Source organism: Anoplolepis gracilipes, chromosome 15, assembly GCF_047496725.1.
Source record: "Anoplolepis gracilipes chromosome 15, ASM4749672v1, whole genome shotgun sequence".
NCBI lineage: Eukaryota > Metazoa > Arthropoda > Insecta > Hymenoptera > Formicidae > Anoplolepis > Anoplolepis gracilipes.
Genome location: NC_132984.1, coordinates 209,851 through 230,238, shown reverse-complemented (window position 1 = coordinate 230,238; position 20,388 = coordinate 209,851). Strand labels below are relative to the sequence as shown.

Sequence of the window (20,388 nt, the reverse complement as noted above, 5' to 3'; positions counted from 1 at the left end):
TTGTGCAATGTATTTAGGATTAATTATATTTTTACATATTTAATAAACTTCCTTCTAGTCTACAAAAATTGCATTTCATTTTCCTCCAAACTCTTAAATAAAATACACGCAACTGTATATTGTACTTGCGTACCATATTGAAAAATTATTTGAAGTAATTATGATACATTACTCTGTCTGCGACAGAGTTTAATGAAATCTAATTAAATGTATAATTAAATAATAGTAAAACATAAAAGGAAAAGAATAATTATTAAAAAAAAATCATTTTTTTCAGTTATTTCTTTTTTTAACTGTTTATTAAGTACATAAATGAGAGAAAATTAATTTATAATTACAAATATTTGTGTATGTAATTTTGTAGTTTAGTGTATTTTTCTTGTTATTAAACGTCGATTATGAATAAAACATACGCAAAATTAAATATTACCTTTTATTATAATTACTATATAAATAATAATCGCAACTATACACTATATACCATAATTACGCGTTACTATTATAATTAATAATTGTAACCGGGTTAATTTCTTCAATGATACTTATTATTTTATATAATTATTCATCAAATTAATTTTACATTTACATTCAGTGCATTAAAGAATAAGAGGCAAAACAAGCTTCTGAAGGTAAGCCAATTATATAAACATAAACTATAATTTTAACAGTCGATTCAATTATTTTACTTTGTCAATTGATGATTGTATGTTTGAAAAGCATAGTTTTGTACATCCAAGCGAGAATTCTTTTTCACGAGTGTGACTGTCTTTTTTTTTTTTTTTTTTTTTTTTTTTTTTTTTTTTTTTTTTTTTTGCAGAATTTACAAGATAAAAGTTTTTATTTTTAGTGGAGAAGTTTTATCAAATAATTTCAAAAATCTTTAAATAATATTTACTAGCACTTTGATTGATGTCCTTTAGATTCATTCATAGCAGAACAACGTAAGTATATCTCTTTCTTCTTGATGTTAAATATTCAGTTAGTGAAACGGTAATCTCTGCAAAGCGTCTAATCGAATTTTATATCTAAAATATATTGACAAAATTCATATAAAGCATATATATATATTGTATGTTTTGCATGTTTTAGCATGTTACAATGCTAATTCAATACTGAAATATCTTCAAACAGAAATATTCACAGAAATACTTTAGATTTAAAACTTTTGTTTTTTTTTTTTTTTTTAATGGCAAGTTGCTTTTAGTGTTTTAGCATATTAAATATGTTCACTAATTTCAATAGTCTGAATTATTCCGTCATTATCAATTAATATTAATTAAATGTTTTGAAATATTTAAAAATCTCATTGTTTAAAGATATTTCAATATTGCCTTGCGACGTTGAGAAACGAATATGAGGATGTAAATGTGAGTTTATGCGAAAATATTAATGAAATGTGCATACTGGGGGGATTTGTTGAAAATCGAACATTTCTATCTATTTCACTCGGATTAGTCCGTATTCGTCGAATGTTAATATAAAATAAATGTGGTTGAAACAAATCCGTATAAAAGAGTTTCACACGTAGAAAGAATCTATCCAGATACTAAATTGACCAGTTGCAAACATGTATTTCGTTCAAAAAAGTACATACACTCGGGAGGAAAAAATCAATTTTTCAATTTTTATCTCTTTTTAATCCTTAATATATTTTTCGAAAAAATTCTTAAAATTTTTAATCAAAATTTATTGCAATGATGCTTTTGAAATAAGCGAGTATGGCAAAGGATAATATACCTTCTTTAAAAAAGGGGGATTTTAATTTTCATGGCTCTCTCTCTCTCTCTCTCTCTCTCTCTCTCTCTCTCTCTTTTGAGATGTATGTATTTTCTCGAAAAACATGGAAAAATTCAATTTTTGTCTATAAAAAAATCAATTTGTTTTTAGAAAGATAAAGAAATAAAATTTGTTTTTGCGTCAGTGGATGTCAAAGCTATTTTTTACGGTTAATATTTTTCTTGTAATATATATGACGGGAACAGATTAAAACTGATCGTTGCGCATTTATATCGCGTAATAAAAAAAAAAAAAAAAAAAAAAAAAAGGATTTAACTTATTGTCAGACGTATTTTTAAACGAACGGCGATCGCGTTGGATCGAATTAAGTCGTGGACACGAGATTTGGCGGATTGTCGGACGTTTCGCTTCCGCTGCTGCTGTAACGTGGCTGATCCTTGAGAGATTCGTCAGCGACGACGACAGAGTTGGCGGGAACGCAGGAGTGATCTCGATTAGCGGTTACCGATCCGTAGGTGTCCTTATATAAGCAGAGGCCGCAGAATCCTGTCGCGTTGTAAAGCGGCAGATTCATCAAGCCGTTCGATACGGCAAAGTTTCTGCAAGACACACGAGACTTGATTATGGAGCGAAATATTTTTTCGCAAATCTTGAATTGTCCAACGATTAATCGACACGCATTTTATCGGACACTCGATTATACTTTCTAATCTCACGAGGCCTACGATTACTTTTTCGTCTGTGAAAAATGCAAGGCACCGTAGGAAAACTATAGGAGAGCGCGTGATCACTTCGTGTATCTCTCTGTTCGCTCCAAAAGAGCTTTTATTCGGCGAAGCATTAGGGGAGGATAAACTACGGATCGCGTGTGTTAGGGACCCTCTCTCCGCTCGTTTACGTTCCTTAATACTGTGGCTGATTGTGAGTTTAATGAAGACTGTTATTGTGAGATCATCCTTCGCCCCCCCCCCCCTCCTCTCTTTCCTCCATTAGGATCTCGTAATAAAAGTTTCTATGACAATCTTCCTTTTTTATCAACAAGACGTAATATTTTTTTATACATTTATACCAGCAATCTTCACAAGAGAGGAGAATAAAAATATAATATTAGCGCCGTGGAGTAATAATTTTGCGCGATCAAACGTTGAACGCGCATTTCGACGATATAAGCTTCAAAATTATTGAAATAAATAATATTTGAAATCGATCGAAAAAAAAGGGAAAAATTAAATCATTATTTCGTTGCAATCTTATTGTTAGTAAGGTAGGTATCTCTTAATGCACCGGAATAAATTGAGATCGCAAAAGATCAAGCCGGATATTGGGGGGATAAAAAGAGAAAGGGTGGGGAGCAGGGGAGCAGGGGGGCAAGTGCGACAAGTGGATGGGAAAATCCCCGCGGTTAACGCGACGAGTGTATTTATCCGTGGGTTTATCGAGCGTCAGGTGCATATCGACTGAATAACGCCGGGGCGCAAGGCAAAGGGTGGTGACGATGAAGAGAAGAGGACAGGAGAGGAGAAGAGAGGGGAAGGGATCCGGTGGACCTCGAAAGCGACGCTCGACTGCGACTCGAGCTAGGGTGATTCCCGATTGCGATATGCCGCTAAATAGCCTTAAGTAGGATTATGTCTCGTGCTATTGTGACGAAGAGGCGAGGCGAGGCGAGGTGAGGCGAGGCGAGGCGAGGCGAGGCGAGGCGAGGAAGCAGAAGCAGGAGGAGAAGGAGAAGGAAGAGAGGCGAGACGAGACGAGGGGGGAAGGGGGGAGGAGCGGAGCGGCTCGTACAAATTTCGGTCTTTGTGCGAGGCAAGCCCGGCCGGGACGTCCCGACTCCCGGACTCCCGACTCCCGACTCCCGACACCTCGTGCCGCGTCCCCACGAAGGGTGCACGAGTTTTTTCGAGAATCCTATCGAGGTAATTGTTCGCGATGGGATCGGAACCTGATTTCCGCTGAAAAAAGCGCTTGACGATTTTCGCGCGATTTTAAGATATTCAAAAGAGGGTGGTGGTAAAGTTTCGTCTTTGTGAGAATTTTTGAATCGATGACGGATAACGGGGATCAAAAAACTTGAAAAACAACATGATATGAAAAAGAAATTGAATATAACACAAATGTGTACAGGGGTGCGTTCCGCGACTAACGATACAATCGAAAAAAGAAATACTTTTTACATGAAAAAAAAAAAGTCGAGAGAATGTAGAATAAAATTTTGTCATGTAAGTAACGACAATCTTTATATATATATATGTATGTATTTTAACAGCGATTGTGTCGTAAAATGAAATCGATAACGCAAATTGTTATAGAGGTCTCTCAAATGGAAAAACTTGAAAAAAAAATATATACGTTATACATATAATGCGTTATTAATTTACCAATTTTTTTGAAATTAATTTTCTCCAAGATAAAACTTTGTATGAAAAAAATTTATTCCACATTTTCGACTTGTTTGCTCACGTAGAGAATCATTATTTTCGACGTTGAATCATAATTATATACACACTCACATATATATGTATAATATAAATATATATAATAATAAACTGTTAAACGTGATCATCTATATGTAATATGTATTTTAATTTATATATGCTTAACCGCAGTTTAATATCGAAATTTTTTTTTCTTCAACAATAAAAAACTAAGTCTTTAATTCAATTTCTGTTGGAATAAAATCCGCTTATATTACAATTGATTAAAGAATAAAATTGTTTTTTAATAAATAAAATTGTGTTTTATTTTATTCTCTCTCTCTCTCTCTCTCTCTCTCTCTCTTTCTCCATCTCTTTTTTTTCTGAATTCGCCAGAATTATAGAATCATTTTAGCATGGAACGACTGAAACTAACAGCCGCGTACTCTAATAACCGCATTAGAGAATGCAATACATCACGTCGACAAGATAACGATTCGGCTGGATGCATAGCGCGTGGGATGCACAAGGCGCGTGGGATGCGCGCGAGAACCGCCATATGCTCCGTATGGCCTCTTATTTTTCCCGTGTCAGCTTCAATAAGGCAGGGAATTAGGATTGTGCGTTTAAATAGCTTTGAGAAATAACATTGGCAAATAATTAACAGCTCGACTAAACTGTACTAAACCTAGCTGAACTTAAACTGAACGTAACGAATGTAAGCAAAACTGAACTGTGAAACTGCGAATTATTAATGTTCAAAAATATCAAATATAATATTTTTCAATGATAAAAAAAAAAAAAAAAAAAAATCCACCACAAGAGTTTATCGAGGGAAAATAGAAAGCGCAATATACCGATACTGCTGATCCAACTGCGCTTTTTCGATCCTCTTGTCTTTGGCGCGCCTGTTCTGGAACCAGATCTTGATCTGCGTCTCGGTGAGCCTAAGAGATGCCGCGAGCTCGAATCTACGTCCCCTCGAAATGTATTCCCCTCGTCGGTACTCCACTTCCAATCTCAGGGTCTGTTCGCCGCTGAACGTCGTCCTCTGTCTTCGCGGTCGGCCCTCTTTTCTCCTTCTACGTGCCACTGTAAGGAGAAAGAATCTTATTGTTGGAACTTATGGTTTTTTTTTTTTTTTATCAAACAAACATACTTGTATGATATTCATAAATAAGGATATATCGTGATTTCATTCCTTAATCGCTCGTCAATTTGTCAAAATCGAGGGACATTTAAAAGATATTTCAAGAATATAAGCTCTATTATTATTATATTTCGCTGGTACTTTTTTTCTAAGAATGTAAAAAACGTTTATAATAAGTATTTTTATATCAAGTATTAGGGGCGAGAAAAAAAGGGAGCAAAGATTAATGAAATAAAAAGTGATTATAATTCGTCCAGTCGAGCGAAACGGTTTTAATGATTCCGCGATCAGCATGAAACAATTAAGACAGTCACGCGACGAAGCCTCCTTCGTTTCCTGGATTCCCCCTAACATCTGGATGCTCGTACGAGTAACAAATGATCGTGACATCATCACTCGAAAAGGTTGGAATTTCAAGATACAGTTGTGGGGAAGATGTCTACGTGTCATGGTGTTTGATTTAATTCGGTTTCGAGCTTTAATTTTTTTCTTTTTCTCTTTTCCTTGCAAACTCGACATGTATGTAAGTCAGGGTGAGTTAAATCTGGACGCGTTGTAATTTCATCCCCGCCACGTGACAGAATAATTAGGACGCGCCGGTAAGCGACACCGGAAATCGTGGCTTCCCGAGGCCATATCCGCTTCGCTCAATCCTATCCGAAGCGGATATGGGATCTTGATTATATCCTGGAATCTCATAACAGCAGTGCGATAGATTTCAAGGAACAAAAAAATGCGCGAGAAAGAAGATGTTACAATTAAAGGGATATGTAAAACAAAAGATTACAATGTCGAGAACTCGGAATAAAACAATTTACAATTACAAGAATATTATAAGCGCGCGCTATAATATTTATTTGATGTGTGTTTATATTGTGTTGTACGTACGTACACAAAGATATTTTTTAATTAGTCGATATCTTTAGAATATTCTCTTTAGAATGAACATCTTTTGAGTATGCATGCTGTGTGGGATAAATAATCATTATTATTTTACATGTTATTAAAATATAACTGCGTATATTTCATTTTTAAATTCTGCATTTTTTGTACATAAATGTAATTTATGTACAAAATATAATTTAATATCTAATCTAATTTTTCTTCTTATAAAAAACGATATAAATTGATTGTTTCTCTTACGCACTACGATTTGCTTCATTCGTGTTATATTAAGTACGTCATATACATACAATATATACTCTTCTTCAACTAACTGTCAAACCAACTGTCAAAATTGATAGTTTGACAGGCGCAGACAACACGAGTGAAGCAGCACACAAACTTGACAACCAACAACTAATCAGCATGACGGAAAAGACGAAAACAATATATCAATAATCCTGCCAATGCCTTTATATAGGAAAGAATGATGAGAATGATGAGAATGATTGAAAAATAATTAAAAGAATAATTTGAATAACATTGAAAAAAAAAAGAAAATTTGAAGAGAAGTAATGGCACGGATATATAATGGTACATAAATTTTTGTATCTGTCGCCCCTCGAATATTCCTATTCTTTGGGACAAATTGTGAGATCACGGAGATCAAAATGAGGATACGCAAGTATGTATGCGGATTCCGGCGCGATACAATTCGCGACGCGAGAGAACACCCGCAGCACCCGCACCCGGCGTGCACAATATTTTCCGGCGAGTCGAGTCTCGGCGGTGGCTCTCGAGAGGCTTAAGGACCGGCGAGGAAGAGGAGGTGCAGGAGAAGGAGGAGGAGAAGAGCTGATTTGTGCAGGGAATACCGCGATGTGTATCTCGCATTGAGGGGCGGCCAACTGCGTCTCGTAATCTCGTCACAATAACGCGACGAGGTGTCGAAGCGGGATAAAACCGCGCGTTCGTTCTCGCGTGCGATGTTTTCTCTCGCGGGTTTCCCCGACAAACTTTCCAGATGAAGAGTGAAATTCGCTAATTCTCGCCGCCCCCTCCCCCCCCCCCCCCGTCGCAGCGGGAACGTCCGCGACAACGTCCGCGACAACGTCCGCGCGCGATATCCCGGCGATCTCTTAGAAAATAATCTATATATAATTATGTATATACGTTACATAAATGAAAAATGCTCTCATTTTTTTCAGCCCTCGTTTTTACATATAAAATCTTGCGAGATTCTGCCCGTGAGAAATTGTCCGGAAGTTTTGCTCCTTTTGTTTTATAATATTTCAATGGTTTTTTTTTTCAAATCGATCGATCGAAAGTTTTTTCGCGGCAAAAAATAAATTTATTCCGATCGGAAAATCTTGAATGGAATTCCACAAGGAAATGCATATCCGTTTGAAAATACACACACGTTTTTGGGATCATCCGGGATCTCTGCAATGCAGAGAACTGAACGAGTACCTAATAAAAATATATTTCGGAAAATTACGATCATTATAAGTAGTACAATTTCCGATAAAGTTCCTTCTCTTTTTTTAACATTCATCTTCGGAGGAACGCGAGAGAATATGTCATAAATCCAAATTTGTCCTTTTTTTTTTTTTTTTTTTTTTTTTTTTTAAAGAACCTCGCAAAAGGAACAAACTTGAAAATCTGTTACTTTTCTCGTAATAATTTCCGCGTGGAATTCGTACCATTGTCGCTACTGAGGAATCGTATCATTGTCGATACTAAGGGAGAGGATGTGCGATACTCTCTCTCTCTCTCTGGACGATGGTCGCGTCGTTCGCTCGACGTCGCATAATGCGACATTGCGAAATCTGCTTACCGATTCGCGAATACTCGAACGCAAAGACGCCTTCCGATCCTCAGCTTACAGAGAGAGAGAGAGAGAGAGAGAGAGAGAGAGGGAGAGAGAGGGGGCGGAAGGGATGGGGGAGGGAGAGAGAAACGTGTCGTCCGAGTAGTCCAAGTATCAGGCCTTTGGAAATGCGCGATGTGATCGCCTGCGTTTCCATGTGCATATCTCCGTGTTGCAGCTCGCACCGTGGGTGGAATAGAATGTATATGTCTTTTGGTTGAAAATGTCACAACGTACAAAATGTTAGATAAAATCTCGTTGTGCCAAAATTGGAGATAATAATAATACACGATTTTGAACGAAAATGCATTTTAACACGTATGTAAATCCGATCGATAACTGATGCTTAGAACTATAGGAATAAGATTTGACTATCCGAAAAAGTCCATTAATGTAAGTAAAAAAAAAGCGATTGTCGTAAAAGCGAATTTTATTTTGCTTTTATTTTATATACGCTAGAAGGAATATTTAAAAATTTTAATATTCCAAAAATTCAGTCGGTCCTATATTTAATTATTTCGAAACAGTAAACTTTTAGATTCGACAATAACATTAATTAATTCTTCATTAATTGTTGAAAATGAGCGAAATTAAATCGGAATAAATAATTGAGCAAAATGCAAATTAAATGAAAACCGCGTATATTAATAACGCGTGAAAAATTGTTGAGTCAACGCGAAACATTCCACCTTTTGTATCGCGCTACGCGTAATTAATTTGGGAATTTGCGACGGAAGAGAGAGAGAGAGAGAGAGAGCAGCGAAAACTTACGGAACGCTGAAAATCCTTGAAAGTGGTGCTCGACCACGGGATGATGGCCGGGCAGAGCGTTGAGATGCGGCGGCAGGGCGGACGGATGTGCGAGTTGCGTCAAGTGTAAGGACGGATGACTACCGGGTGCCCTCGGGAAGAATCCGTGCAGAAAGGGCAGCCTCACGCCCGCGAGCACCGAATCCTTTTCCGTTCCCTTGTCCTCCAACACCTGACTTTTCGCGGCGTCGTCCGACGTCTTTTCGGGATCCTCATTCTTGGAGTGCGACGTCTGCGGGCGAATTTTTTCATTTTATTCCTTTCAATGTTGCGATTCATTCAAATTTCATCGATTCGTCAACGATCGATCTCTCGAAAATCTCTTTCGTAAAATTCGAAAGAAATTAATCGAGAGAGTTAATTGTAAATTTTTTTTTTTTTTTTTTTTTTTTTTTTTTTGCGAGATTTGCGAGCTCTTAAAATTTGCAATATTTATCTTAATTGTAAAGAGAAGAAAGAGAAGGTTTTTTTATTTCTCCGATTATATACTCACGTGGAATATTTTGTGCGACTCGAACGAACCGGACAACACGTGGGGGGCTTCTTCCGTGATTTCCGGCGAAGAGTCCAGACTTTCCCGCGCGTGATCCTCGTCCTCGTCATCCTCCGTTTTCTTGGTCGCTTCCAAGTGGCCGTAGAGCCGTGCGAAGAAACGTCGCGGCGACGATGGTCTTCTTGTCTTTTTCGTAGACATTTGACGGAATTTTTCAATTCAGCAGCCCATAGGTTTCGAGAAAACTTTAAACGTCAAATATTTCCTCTAGCGAAGAGTGAGAGTGAGAAGAATGGTTTTTAAACGAAAAATGATTCTTCTAAAAAATCAAGGAGACAACCTCTCTTTCTCTCTCTCTTCATAAATGTAAAATGTTTGTTTTTTTCCGAATAAAGGATAGATTTGTGAAAAAAATTCCCGTGTGAGAAGGAGATCTATCTTTCCCGTAGACCGTAGATGGATCTCTCTCTCTCTCGAGAGAGGTCTATGTGAAATATTTGTTCGGAATGAATTTTTTCAACCTTTCTCTCTTCCGAGCAAATAAAATTTTAAATTTCTTCAAATACAAATGTCATAGAAGTTGAGATATCTAATACGTTTCCACAAAGTGTTTGACCAAAATTCTCTGCAACAACCCTTTGGAAAACTCATCGGCAAGTATTCACAGTTTTCAAACGTCGGACCAAAGTTTTCAAATATCGAGACTCGACCTGCTTAACTGCACCTCTTTTAAAACTGTTTACACGTTTCATCAATTATTCCTTCTCTTCCATTCTAAAATGTTATCTTTCACTCAGTGATGACTTGCGGTAATAACTTCACTGGGATACAAAACTTTTTCAAGACACAATGAAAATGATCACACAACCATAAACGATCCTTCCTTCGATCAGGATGGAGGATTCGGAGCGGAATTCGCGAGCGAGAAGCCCAGAGCCCAGAGCCCAGAGCCGAGAGCCCAGAGCCCAGAGGCCAGAGGACGACGGCGACGGTCTCTGACGCTGACGCGGGTCGGCACGCGCGTCTGAATCACCTAACCGTCCTCCATTCTCTCACCTCCACTCACCGTTCACCGTGAGTACCGTGTCGTACATCGGCTAAAGCGAAGGAGCAAAGGAGGGGTACGTGGAGCACTCCCTTCCACGGAGATGTTTCTCCACCCTCGGTCACCCTCCCATTTCCCATGCGACGCTGCGCCCTGCGCCGCCCCTGTGCGAAGTTGCACGTGCGGCCGCGTTCGCCCGACCAAAGGTTTTCGGTTCCTATAGAGATTTATATAGATGAATAAACATATGCGAATAGCTTTAAGATGTCCCGGTACGCGATCTCTCCAAACTCCACTTCTCCCAAGTCCCCCGACCAAGATTTCTGCCATATTTAAAAGAGATTGCGACGCGCACTAACCATTAAGATGTAATTAATCTTGCAATTCTTTCGTCATCTTTTAAATTTATTTTTCCGCCAAGAGCGAAAGTTTGAAAAAAGCTCCCCATTTATTTTACACACAATATATTTGTTATTATAATATAATAAATACAATATATATAATAAATAATAATATAATTTGACGCTAATAGTAATATAATAATTATACTATTATAATTGGAAAGAAACGTTATGTCATTATCATTGTTATAGACAAGTATTAGCATTTGCCTATAACTTTTTACAATTAAGATTTGTAACGGAACCATATGTCGACTCTTTTATATATTACTCTGCGATTTATATAATACTTGAGAATTTGGCATCTATAAATTTTTCATCTATAAAACTATTTAAATTGCAAAAGAATAACACCTAGTTCTATGATGTAAACGATTTTTCCACTGAACCGCGTCCCCAGTTATTTTTTAGTATTTAAATGGAATTACGATAACAATTTGCTTGGATATGATTTATTGTCCCAGCAAATTGTTATCGCGATTCTATTTTGATATTAAAATCTATTCAAATTGTAAATAACATAATCTGACGCTTAAAAATAAATATCAAATATACTCTTTATGAGATTCTATATTATTCGATATTTTAATCTCTAAAAAAGACAAATAAAATTATTATGTAGATAATAAATACAAAATACATAAATAATGAATTAATTAATAAAATAATATATATATATATATATATATATATATATATATATATTACAATTTTCTATATAATAAAACAGTATATAAAAGAAGACAATGGGGGAGAGCTTCTCGCGAATTACTTTATTTTTTGATAACGGCATGGTATGCCAATCGTGCGTTGTGCTTCGCGAAGAAATGAAAGGGGGGCTCTTTCGCGAGCCAGAATGAAAGAAGTAAACACGTGCGGTTTAGCGTGAAGAGCAAGATTATTTGCGGGTTCATTCTGTTTTCAATTTTCTCAATGCGGCGAAACAACGCATCCCGATGGGATCCTGATTCCTGATTATAGTTACTTATCAATAGTATTCAAATATTCCTCTTTCTTTCGATTTTAATCTTTGATTGAAAGTGTGTGATATTAGTCTTTTCTCGTAATATACTATCTACCCAATGTGCGAATGTTTTTTTTGTTTTTTTTTCATGTAACTTAGGATTATCAAATTGTAGGAAACAATTAGGTAAAAAAATTTTATTGTACAATAACAAAGAGATTGAAAATTTGATTACACTTGTTTTTTCTATACTTAAATGCATATTTCAAAAAATAAAATTTACGAATTTTAAAATATAAATTTTGTCATACATATGTGGAATATTTTTATTTCTATCACATTTTTTAAATGACAGATTATTTGATTAATTTAAAATTTATTTCCTAAAAATGTGAGGTATAGGTATTAATAATTTTTAAAATTATTAGCGATTAAAAATCGACAATTTATTACAAACTAAATTTTATTAAATTACAAATGGGTGCAAAAATTATAGCTCTCAGCTTTTGAATGAAAATTACTTTAATAAAAGTTTAATCTTAGTTTGTTACTCTTCTACGACGTTAAAAATTGAATAAATGAGCTTTTACTCGGTATTTTTACCGAGAAGGAATATCATTTAGATTGTAATGTTTTTTTAGATTAGAAAATTAGGGAGAAAGGAAGAAAGAAAGAGAGAATCATTCAAAATTAATCTAGATAGAAGTATAAAATATACTGTATATATGTATATTGTTACAGTTAAAAAACTGTAAATAGTAAATAATGTAAAAACAAAACATGCTGTATAGTTTTATAATTGAAAAAAAAAAAAAAAAAAAAACAAACGCGTCCGACATTAATGGGCATTGCATCGAGGGAAATTCAGAATAATAGATGGAAATTTAAGACATTGCAGATTTATGAGCTCAACTTTGAAGTATTTCCAAACTTGGAGCTTTAACAAACTTTGTAATGCGATTTAAAGCTTTAAAATCTGTAAATTTAATTGTTTTCGGATATGTCAGGAATTGGTAAAAAATACTTTTGTCACACACAAATATAGCATTAATTAAATTTAACTTTCACAAACTCTATTATAATCGTCATATAATAATGTTTCTAATTTTACTTTGCACGTAATAATGTATCATATCTTCAAAATTATTTCAATTTTCAATTCAAAGATATTGCGTTCACCCCTGTGTACCTTATATATTTCTTTAATGGATGAAGGAAACTGTAACTTTAATCAAGATAAAAGTAACAATAATACGCTCTCCCAAGCCCTTGTTGTTAAACGATAGCAGAAACTTGATCGACAACACACTCTTTCCGTCCGCAGCATCCGGCATCATCATGGACCATGAACCTCGTCCCTCGTCCCAACGTCCTCGATCACCTCCCTATGTCTCCCTTTCCCTCCCGTCCCCACCCTCTTTCCCACCGCCACGGTTCCCCGGATGATCTGGATTGTTTCGCGTGAGATTTATCTGCGCGTTGGAGGCGGATTCTGGATGCCGGACCAATCGGGCGACGGGCGGGGATCGATGTAATTAGAGGAGCCAACCCGGCGCCCGGCGAGAGTGCGAGGTGCGAGGTGCGAGGTGCGAGGTGCGAGGTGCGCGGTGCGCGGTGCGCGGTGCGTGGAGCGGGGCCAGGGGAGGGGGGGGGGAGGCACATGCGCGCGCGCGCCTTTCGCGAGCGCCCGCGCGCGCGGCTATATGGGTGTCTAATTCCCTTTGTACGCCGTCTATTATTGTCGGCATTTACGATTATTACGCTCACGCTGATTTCGCGCGCGCCCGTCGTCGCGTAGCCGTTGTCGTCGTCGTCGTCGTCGGGCGCGACGCGACGCGACAATACAATTATCGTTATCCCCGCGGTCAATACGCGAGGACGCGAGCGGCGTGCGGGGGAGGCCGCGGACCGCGGACCGCGAACCGCGGACCGTTTATCGACGCGTTCTCTGGAAAACGAATTTATTATTATCGTTATTTTAACTTTTTCTCTCTCTCTCTCTCTCTCTCTCTCTCTCTCTCTTTTCTTTTTCCCAAACAGGGCAGTAAAATAGCAAAGCCACCGTTTCGAGTAAAACTAGAATCTCCCGTACCTCTAAGAATTGCATATAGATGTTATATTTATTTTCCACTTTCAAATAACTTTTATATACTTTGTAAAGTATAAAAGAGGCACAGATATATTTAATTAACAGTTATATACGAAACATGCTTAATAATTAGCAAAAGTCCAAGGATATATTTTCCATTTTCAAAGTTATTTTAGAGAGTAATTTAATTTCAACTGATTCTATATATATATTTTACTTACTTGACATAATTCTCCTCTTCCTCCTTGAGAGAAGTGTTTTTTTTTTTTTTTTTTTTTTTTTATAATATTAATTCCCCACAAAGTCTGACATATTCTTTTAAGGGATTGTTGACTAGGATAAAAATATAGGATCAGCTCTCACAAATCACACAGTAATAAAATAAATGGCGCTATCAATTTCATCTGCAAACGAATAAAGGTGCCTTTTCATGCTGACGCTCGACGCTCATTTTTAGCGTCAAAACAGATCACGTGATCAAAATTGACGAATTGGTATTTTTATTTTTGGTCACGTGATGTCTTTTGACGCTGAAAATGAGCGTCGAGCGTCAGCATGAAAAGGCACCTTAAAGTATAAATTTTCAGACATCTTTTCGGCAACGAATACGATGAATTTTATAAAGTTACTTTAATCATTATTTTTCGAATCTAAGCAGCATAATTTCCATGCAAACAACGGCATATAAAAAGAATTAAATTTTTTTTGAAAATTAATAGATAATCTCGATAAAATTTTTATTTTTCACCAAAAATTATGTAATTCTTATAAACGTTTACAAATTAAAAACAATTTTTGACATGTAAATTAGCACGTCAGGTAAGCAATAATATTAGTAACAAACTACATTTGCAAAATATTTTCCCAATCATATATGATAGGTATGTATGTACATATCAATTCTACGCAAAAAAAATATTTATATTCTAAACTAATATTCTACAAAAATCCAAACTATATTCTGCGTATATGACAAATCCTTTTAATTTCTGTCACGCAAAGAAACTCGATGACAAAAAAATGTGAGTGAATCACCATATACAGGATGTCCGGTAATTACCGCCCCGTAAAAGTCCTCTACCATTTTGCGATTTTCGCAATAATTATTAAAATATTAATTAAAAACGCTCAGCATATGCCAAGTGCTATATATACGGCGCGCGCTCATACGCTGAGCGTTTTTAATTAATATTTTAATAATTATTGCGCAAATCGCAAAATGGTAGAGAACTTTTTATATTGAGTTTGACCTGTGCTCTATCTGCCCTAGAGAGGTGGGACGGTAATTACCGGACACCCTGTATGTACGTATATTACTCGATAAGAAAAATCCTTTTCTTTTTGACATTAATATGATAACCTTCACGATGTATAAACATGACACGGTTACGTCAATGTCGTAGCTCACCTAGCAAGTTTTTAAGAAATAGTAAACAGACATCCAGAAGCAGAATACGTTTCCGAAGATTCGGGCGGAGCACGGGAAGTTTGAAGTTATGTGGAAATCGCACATCTCGTCGTAAGACTTTGTAACGTCGTGATCGGATCTGAGATTATTTCGTCGGAGTTTTAATATAAGGTAGATATATGCGCGTTTATAGGAAGCCAAAGTGAGACTTCGGCCTTGACGGAGTCGGGACGTGGAGTCGGGTCCCGAAAGGAGGGTCGGATGGCCCTGGGCTTGTTTTGCACTCTATCGTGCTCGCAGTGTTGCGTGTGGAACACCTGGGGTCCGATAGCAGATTTCGCCCTGCGAGCTTTCCCCACCTGGAACGAGTCCTTGGTGGCCCTGCTGTCCGACTGGGGATGCATCAGCTATCTGACATGCTGCATACCCTGCTGCTGGTTCCTCTATAAAAATGGTGATCTTATATCACCATTCAATTTCTTCGTATTTATCATGATTATAATTTTATTTATTCCACTTTATTTCCTTTTTCTTTTTTTTCCAAAAAGTATGTGTATAACGTTTTATATCAAATAATATATATGCAATAGATATACAAATATAATATCGTATATGTGATATATATATATATAAAATTAACGCTACGAAAAAGAAAGAGAGAGAGAGAGAGAGAGAGAAGAAAAACAGTTTTTTTTTCAAGTGATTTTCGAAAAAAGATATCCTTTTTATTCTTCATGAGATAATTTAATCGTACAATTAATTATATAAACGAGAGAAACGATACCTCTATTTAAATATGAAATAAATTTGGAGCGTACCATTACCGTATCGTAATATTAAAATGAATAAAAGGGTTGCTCATGTCCCTGCGAATGGCGGCGATTCTTTCGACCCTGGCTACCTTGGTTCGTTGCGTGTCCTCTAAGGAGAACGTCTTCACAATGTACGTTAATTCCGTGCAGCTCTTCCGATCGCTGATCCGAGTTAAAAGAAGATACTTTTGTCACTCAGAATGGTACATACCGCGGCCATCCTAAACGGATTGTCGGGAGTGATCCTCGGTCCTGCCACGGCCCTGGTCTCCGCGGTTTGGTTCCCTCCTGGGAAACGCACCACCGCTACCGGTATTTTTCTTTAATTAATATTAATATAATCAACGAAAATATTAATGAAACTTAAAAAATAATTATATAACAAATCCAACAAAAAAATTATATTTTTTAAATACAGTTGATAACAGATACATTTTTCGTAAGTAAAAAGGATTGGATTTTTTTTTTTTTTTTTTTGTTAAATTGTGTTATTATTACTACATTTAATCTGTGTCAAAATCAATCGATATTGCAGGTATATCTTCTGCTTGCAATCAATTGGGAATGGCGATTTCTTATTTAATCGGGCCGGCTGTGGTAGAGAACACAATCGCGCACAATACCACGTTCTTGATAAATATTAATACAAATTCCAACAAAAGTGTCGCTTTTGATACAACATCGGTGATATTGCGAGCACAGATTACGTCTCTTATGAGAATCGGTATGTCTTTTCAAGTCAAGGACGACGCTAATATATATGCGTATATAAAGTAATTTTCTGTTTATATAAAATATATTAGCTAAAAAATTAAATTCTAGTAAAGTGTTGGCGATATATCGTTTATTTGACAACAGAGTCGAGCACAGAAAATTGACATCAGCTGCGTTTACACTATACGTATATAAGCTTATATGATGGCAGAACATGCCACAAAATTTGATTCTTTTAATGTCGCTAAGGCTTGAAATGAAATAAAATAATTAAAATAATTTGTAAATTTTTTTCACTTTATTACGTAATAATTTCAGAATTTGTCGGCCAATTCCTGATTCTAGTAGGCGTTCTTTGCTTCTTTCCGAGGGAACCTTATTGTCAATCTGTTGATCTCTCTGAAATTTCCGAGCGTCTTGGTCTCACCGAATCCATCTTTCGTCTTCTCAAGTAATTTTTTGCTATTCTTTCGAGATTTCAAAGATGAAATTTTGAAAGAATAAATTATAATTTATCCCTTTTTTTTACAATAAATTAGTGATGCTACATTACTTTATATATGACGAGAGCATACCAAGTCCCTTTGGCGCAGAGGATAGCGCGTTGGACTTCTAATCCAAAGGTCGTGGGTTCGATCCCCACAAGGGATGATGATCCTTTTTCTTTTTTTTCTCTCTTTTTCTACCTTTCTTTTCTTGGCTTTCTTTTCAACATGATTCGTATGTTAAGTTTCTTATCTAAAAATAACTAAATAGAAATAATATAATAAACGAAGGAAAAGTACACACAAACATATACATGTATAAACTTTTTCTTATTGTTTGCTTTGATTAGAAACTTAACTCTCTATATTATTTCTCTCTGATTATTTCTATCTATATAGGAATAAAAACATGTGGAGTCTTTGCTTGGCTGCGGCGCTTAGTCAAGGTGTGACTGGACCTTGGCTCGCGATGATGACGATGACTTTTGACGCCAGCATTACGCAAGTAAGAAATGCGTTTATTCAGAAAATAACGATTTACGACCAAATTTTTCCAAACTATCAAACTATATTAAAAATTTATATTTCAAGAGGCTGGAAGCCTTAAATTCTCGTCTTGATTTCCGTTTATTTATTTATTTAATCTATCTCGAGAACTTTTTTAGATAGAATTTTTGTTTCTCACCATATAGCGCCACAGATATTTCTTTAATAAGTCAAAATTCAGGAGGAAGCGGACAAATTAGCTTTCTGGACCATTATCGTCAGTAGCACTTTGAGCTTGATAGCATCGCGGTTGGCGGACGCATTTCAAGGTCGTTTAAAGTTCGCTCTTTATATACTGTTGACGATATCGTCGGCAATGTTTCTATGGATACTCTTGCTGGACGATCGTATCCTAGCCTTCCACAAAGGTGAGCTGTACGCCGCGGTGATCCTGGGGATATCCGCCAGCTGGTCCACCCCTGCTCTTTTTCTTGAACTCGCTTCCGAGATTGCGTTTCCGGTTTCCGAAGCCATCGTCGGCGGTTACATGATCTTCCTGTCGAATCTCGTTGGCGCACTCTTCTACTTGTCATACTTTCTTCCGTGGATGAGTAAGGACGGTGACAATATTTAATCGACACTCTATATAAATTAATTATATGTTATATATATAGCTGACAAAAATCAATATTATCTCTCGATATTAATTATCAATAAATTAGAATAAAAAACGCACCAATAAAAACCGATTTAAAAATAATACCATATATTAATAAGCGACAAAAGATAGTTTGAATTTACAGGATGACGCATGGAACGTTTAAATTACACGACTATATTTATATTTCGATATTGGAGGGTTTGGCCAAAATTTTAAGTTTAATGTAATTTGTTTTTATCTTTTTTGTATTGTCGTATGTTTTTTCGGGTAACCTTCATGTGCGTCATTTACCGTTTGTCAGTTTATTTGACATTTATCATTTTAAACGTTAACACGCTGTGTTAACGTTTTCGTTTGGACTACTATCTTTTAGTTGCGATCTTTTCAGTAAGTGCCTCTCCTACGTTTCTCCAACGTGTTTTAATGTTCGTTTTTTGATTAACTATCAAAATCTTTAACAATAAAAAAGTACAACATACTTTATGTATTACTTCTTCTATAACGACGTGCACTGCCATGAAAAGTAGAAGAATGCTTGAAAATTTAAAAAATTTTTAAACGTATTTATACGGATGGGGAGGTGGAGTAAACTCTCACCTGGAGAGTTTAAACCCTGCGGATAGTTTTTGAAGAGCAATGACAAACGTCATGTACGTCATGTACGTCATGTACGGCATGTAAACATTGCTCGGCGAAATTTAAGTATGTGTTCTTTATTAATTTATTATCCACGTGTTAATATACCGTTAATTTAATATTGCTTTTTGTAGTTCACTTACTGAAGGTAGCTCGATATAATATATGGGGCTGGAACGTTTAAATAAATTTTAATAAATTTTACGCAATTTAGTTTCTATTGTATTTATATTTTTAAATCGCACCCTTTTCACCTTGCGCTCAGTTCTTTCTTTTATTAGTCCGTTTTTTATTCGAATTTATTAGAGTTATATTTTAATATATTTTAATATATCCGTAATTACATAGTGTTTTCGATACTGATCACACTATATACTTATCTTGTTTTTATATTACACAAGCAGATATTGACAATTAAGAACAGTATCGTTAAAGCATAGAAAATGTGTACACGAAATAATAGACACTGATATTAAATTATATTATCTCTTTTTTCTTTTTCTTCTTCTTTTTGACATTTTTCTTTTATTGCATTTTGAAAATTTTCTTTAAGCTTAAATTATTTCCAGTTTTTCTCTCTCTCTCTCTCTCTCTCTCTCTCTCTTTTATCTTTATTACTTTTTATGTCTCTCTTATTATTTCTATTAATTTTTCTTTTTGTTTTTAAAACTTTAAACTTTTATTCCTTTTTATCTTTAAAATATACATGTATAATTTATTTATATTTTTACTTTCTTTGCTTCTTAAAGATAAACACTCGTCAACGTATTGGACGTTTGGAAACATTTCTATGGCAACCATACTCCTGATATATGTTAAGGAAGATTATAATCGTACAAAGATGAAGTAAGTTTTAAATAACGCATATCTCAGTTTTATGCAGTCAGAGTTGCTTAATGATTTGTGATATTACGCGAAGCAAGCAACGTGTAATAATAATTATGTTAGAGTATATATGAAATTTTATATCTCATATTTATATATTTTTACCCAACAAAATGTCAATCTTTCCGTTGTTTATTTTAATATTTAACTCTTATTGTATATTATGTCATACATATATAATAATTACTATTAATATATAATATATACTTTATAGTTTAACATCTCGAGCATCTTGGGAAGAAACAAAAGATTGCAAAAAATGTCGAAGAAAGGAAATACGACATTAATACGATCAATTCCAGTGAATCTTTCAAAAGAGAGATGAAAGAGAAATTAGTATAGAATAAATAAATAACCCACACATATATATTTTATTGAATTTTTTTAGTAGCGAAATTTATAAGAATCCCTCTAACAATAAAGATATTATTATGAAAATATAT

The 20,388-nt window shown here is 35.5% G+C and overlaps 2 protein-coding genes, 1 long non-coding RNA gene and 1 other non-coding gene across 6 annotated transcripts; 2 read left to right on the top strand and 2 right to left on the bottom strand.

Moving 5' to 3' along the window:
* Positions 1–1,898: 1,898 nt before the first annotated feature.
* LOC140674043 (homeobox protein rough) lies at positions 1,899–14,094 on the bottom strand. 2 transcript variants are annotated; one of them, XM_072907378.1, is made up of 5 exons: positions 14,080–14,094; positions 9,360–9,604; positions 8,828–9,098; positions 5,012–5,246; positions 1,899–2,336 (listed from the first exon to the last, which is right to left on the bottom strand). In XM_072907378.1, exons 2-5 carry the CDS (start codon positions 9,558–9,560, stop codon positions 2,102–2,104), a joined length of 942 nt encoding a protein of 313 aa, XP_072763479.1. In that variant the 5' UTR covers positions 9,561–9,604; positions 14,080–14,094; the 3' UTR covers positions 1,899–2,101. The 2 variants fall into 2 exon arrangements, with proteins under 2 accessions (XP_072763479.1, XP_072763478.1); XM_072907377.1 differs by lacking the exon at positions 14,080–14,094 and having other exon boundaries at positions 9,360–10,364.
* A 979-nt stretch (positions 14,095–15,073) lies between these two features.
* LOC140674086 (solute carrier family 49 member 4 homolog) lies at positions 15,074–20,198 on the top strand. 2 transcript variants are annotated; one of them, XM_072907435.1, is made up of 9 exons: positions 15,074–15,377; positions 15,460–15,720; positions 16,119–16,209; positions 16,278–16,390; positions 16,614–16,802; positions 17,111–17,243; positions 17,677–17,782; positions 18,005–18,374; positions 19,810–19,910. In XM_072907435.1, exons 1-9 carry the CDS (start codon positions 15,236–15,238, stop codon positions 19,908–19,910), a joined length of 1,506 nt encoding a protein of 501 aa, XP_072763536.1. In that variant the 5' UTR covers positions 15,074–15,235. The 2 variants fall into 2 exon arrangements, 1 of the variants encoding a protein (XP_072763536.1); XR_012048158.1 differs by lacking the exons at positions 15,074–15,377; positions 15,460–15,720; positions 16,119–16,209; ... (3 more) ...; positions 17,677–17,782; positions 18,005–18,374 and adding exons at positions 18,717–18,811; positions 20,160–20,198 and having other exon boundaries at positions 19,810–19,906.
* LOC140674088 (uncharacterized) lies at positions 16,313–18,638 on the bottom strand. The gene is made up of 3 exons (XR_012048159.1): positions 18,500–18,638; positions 17,098–18,405; positions 16,313–16,398 (listed from the first exon to the last, which is right to left on the bottom strand). It is a non-coding gene; the product is annotated as an uncharacterized lncRNA (long non-coding RNA).
* Positions 17,371–17,443, top strand: Trnar-ucu (transfer RNA arginine (anticodon UCU)). Its single transcript has one exon. It is a non-coding gene; the product is annotated as a tRNA-Arg (tRNA).
* Positions 20,199–20,388: the final 190 nt, after the last annotated feature.

Excerpts from the sequence above, each read along its gene's own strand:
- LOC140674043 (XM_072907378.1), bottom strand. The coding sequence starts at position 9,560 with ATGTCTACGAAAAAGACAAGAAGACCATCGTCGCCGCGACGTTTCTTC. Across the intron at positions 9,099-9,359 it reads AGTCGCACAAAATATTCCAC|ACGTCGCACTCCAAGAATGA; the intron begins GTGAGTATATAA and ends ATTCGCCCGCAG. Across the intron at positions 5,247-8,827 it reads TCAAGGATTTTCAGCGTTCC|TGGCACGTAGAAGGAGAAAA; the intron begins GTAAGTTTTCGC and ends TTCTCCTTACAG.
- LOC140674086 (XM_072907435.1), top strand. The coding sequence starts at position 15,236 with ATGACACGGTTACGTCAATGTCGTAGCTCACCTAGCAAGTTTTTAAGA. Across the intron at positions 15,721-16,118 it reads CTGGTTCCTCTATAAAAATG|GGTTGCTCATGTCCCTGCGA; the intron begins GTGATCTTATAT and ends AATGAATAAAAG. Across the intron at positions 17,244-17,676 it reads TCCATCTTTCGTCTTCTCAA|GAATAAAAACATGTGGAGTC; the intron begins GTAATTTTTTGC and ends CTATCTATATAG.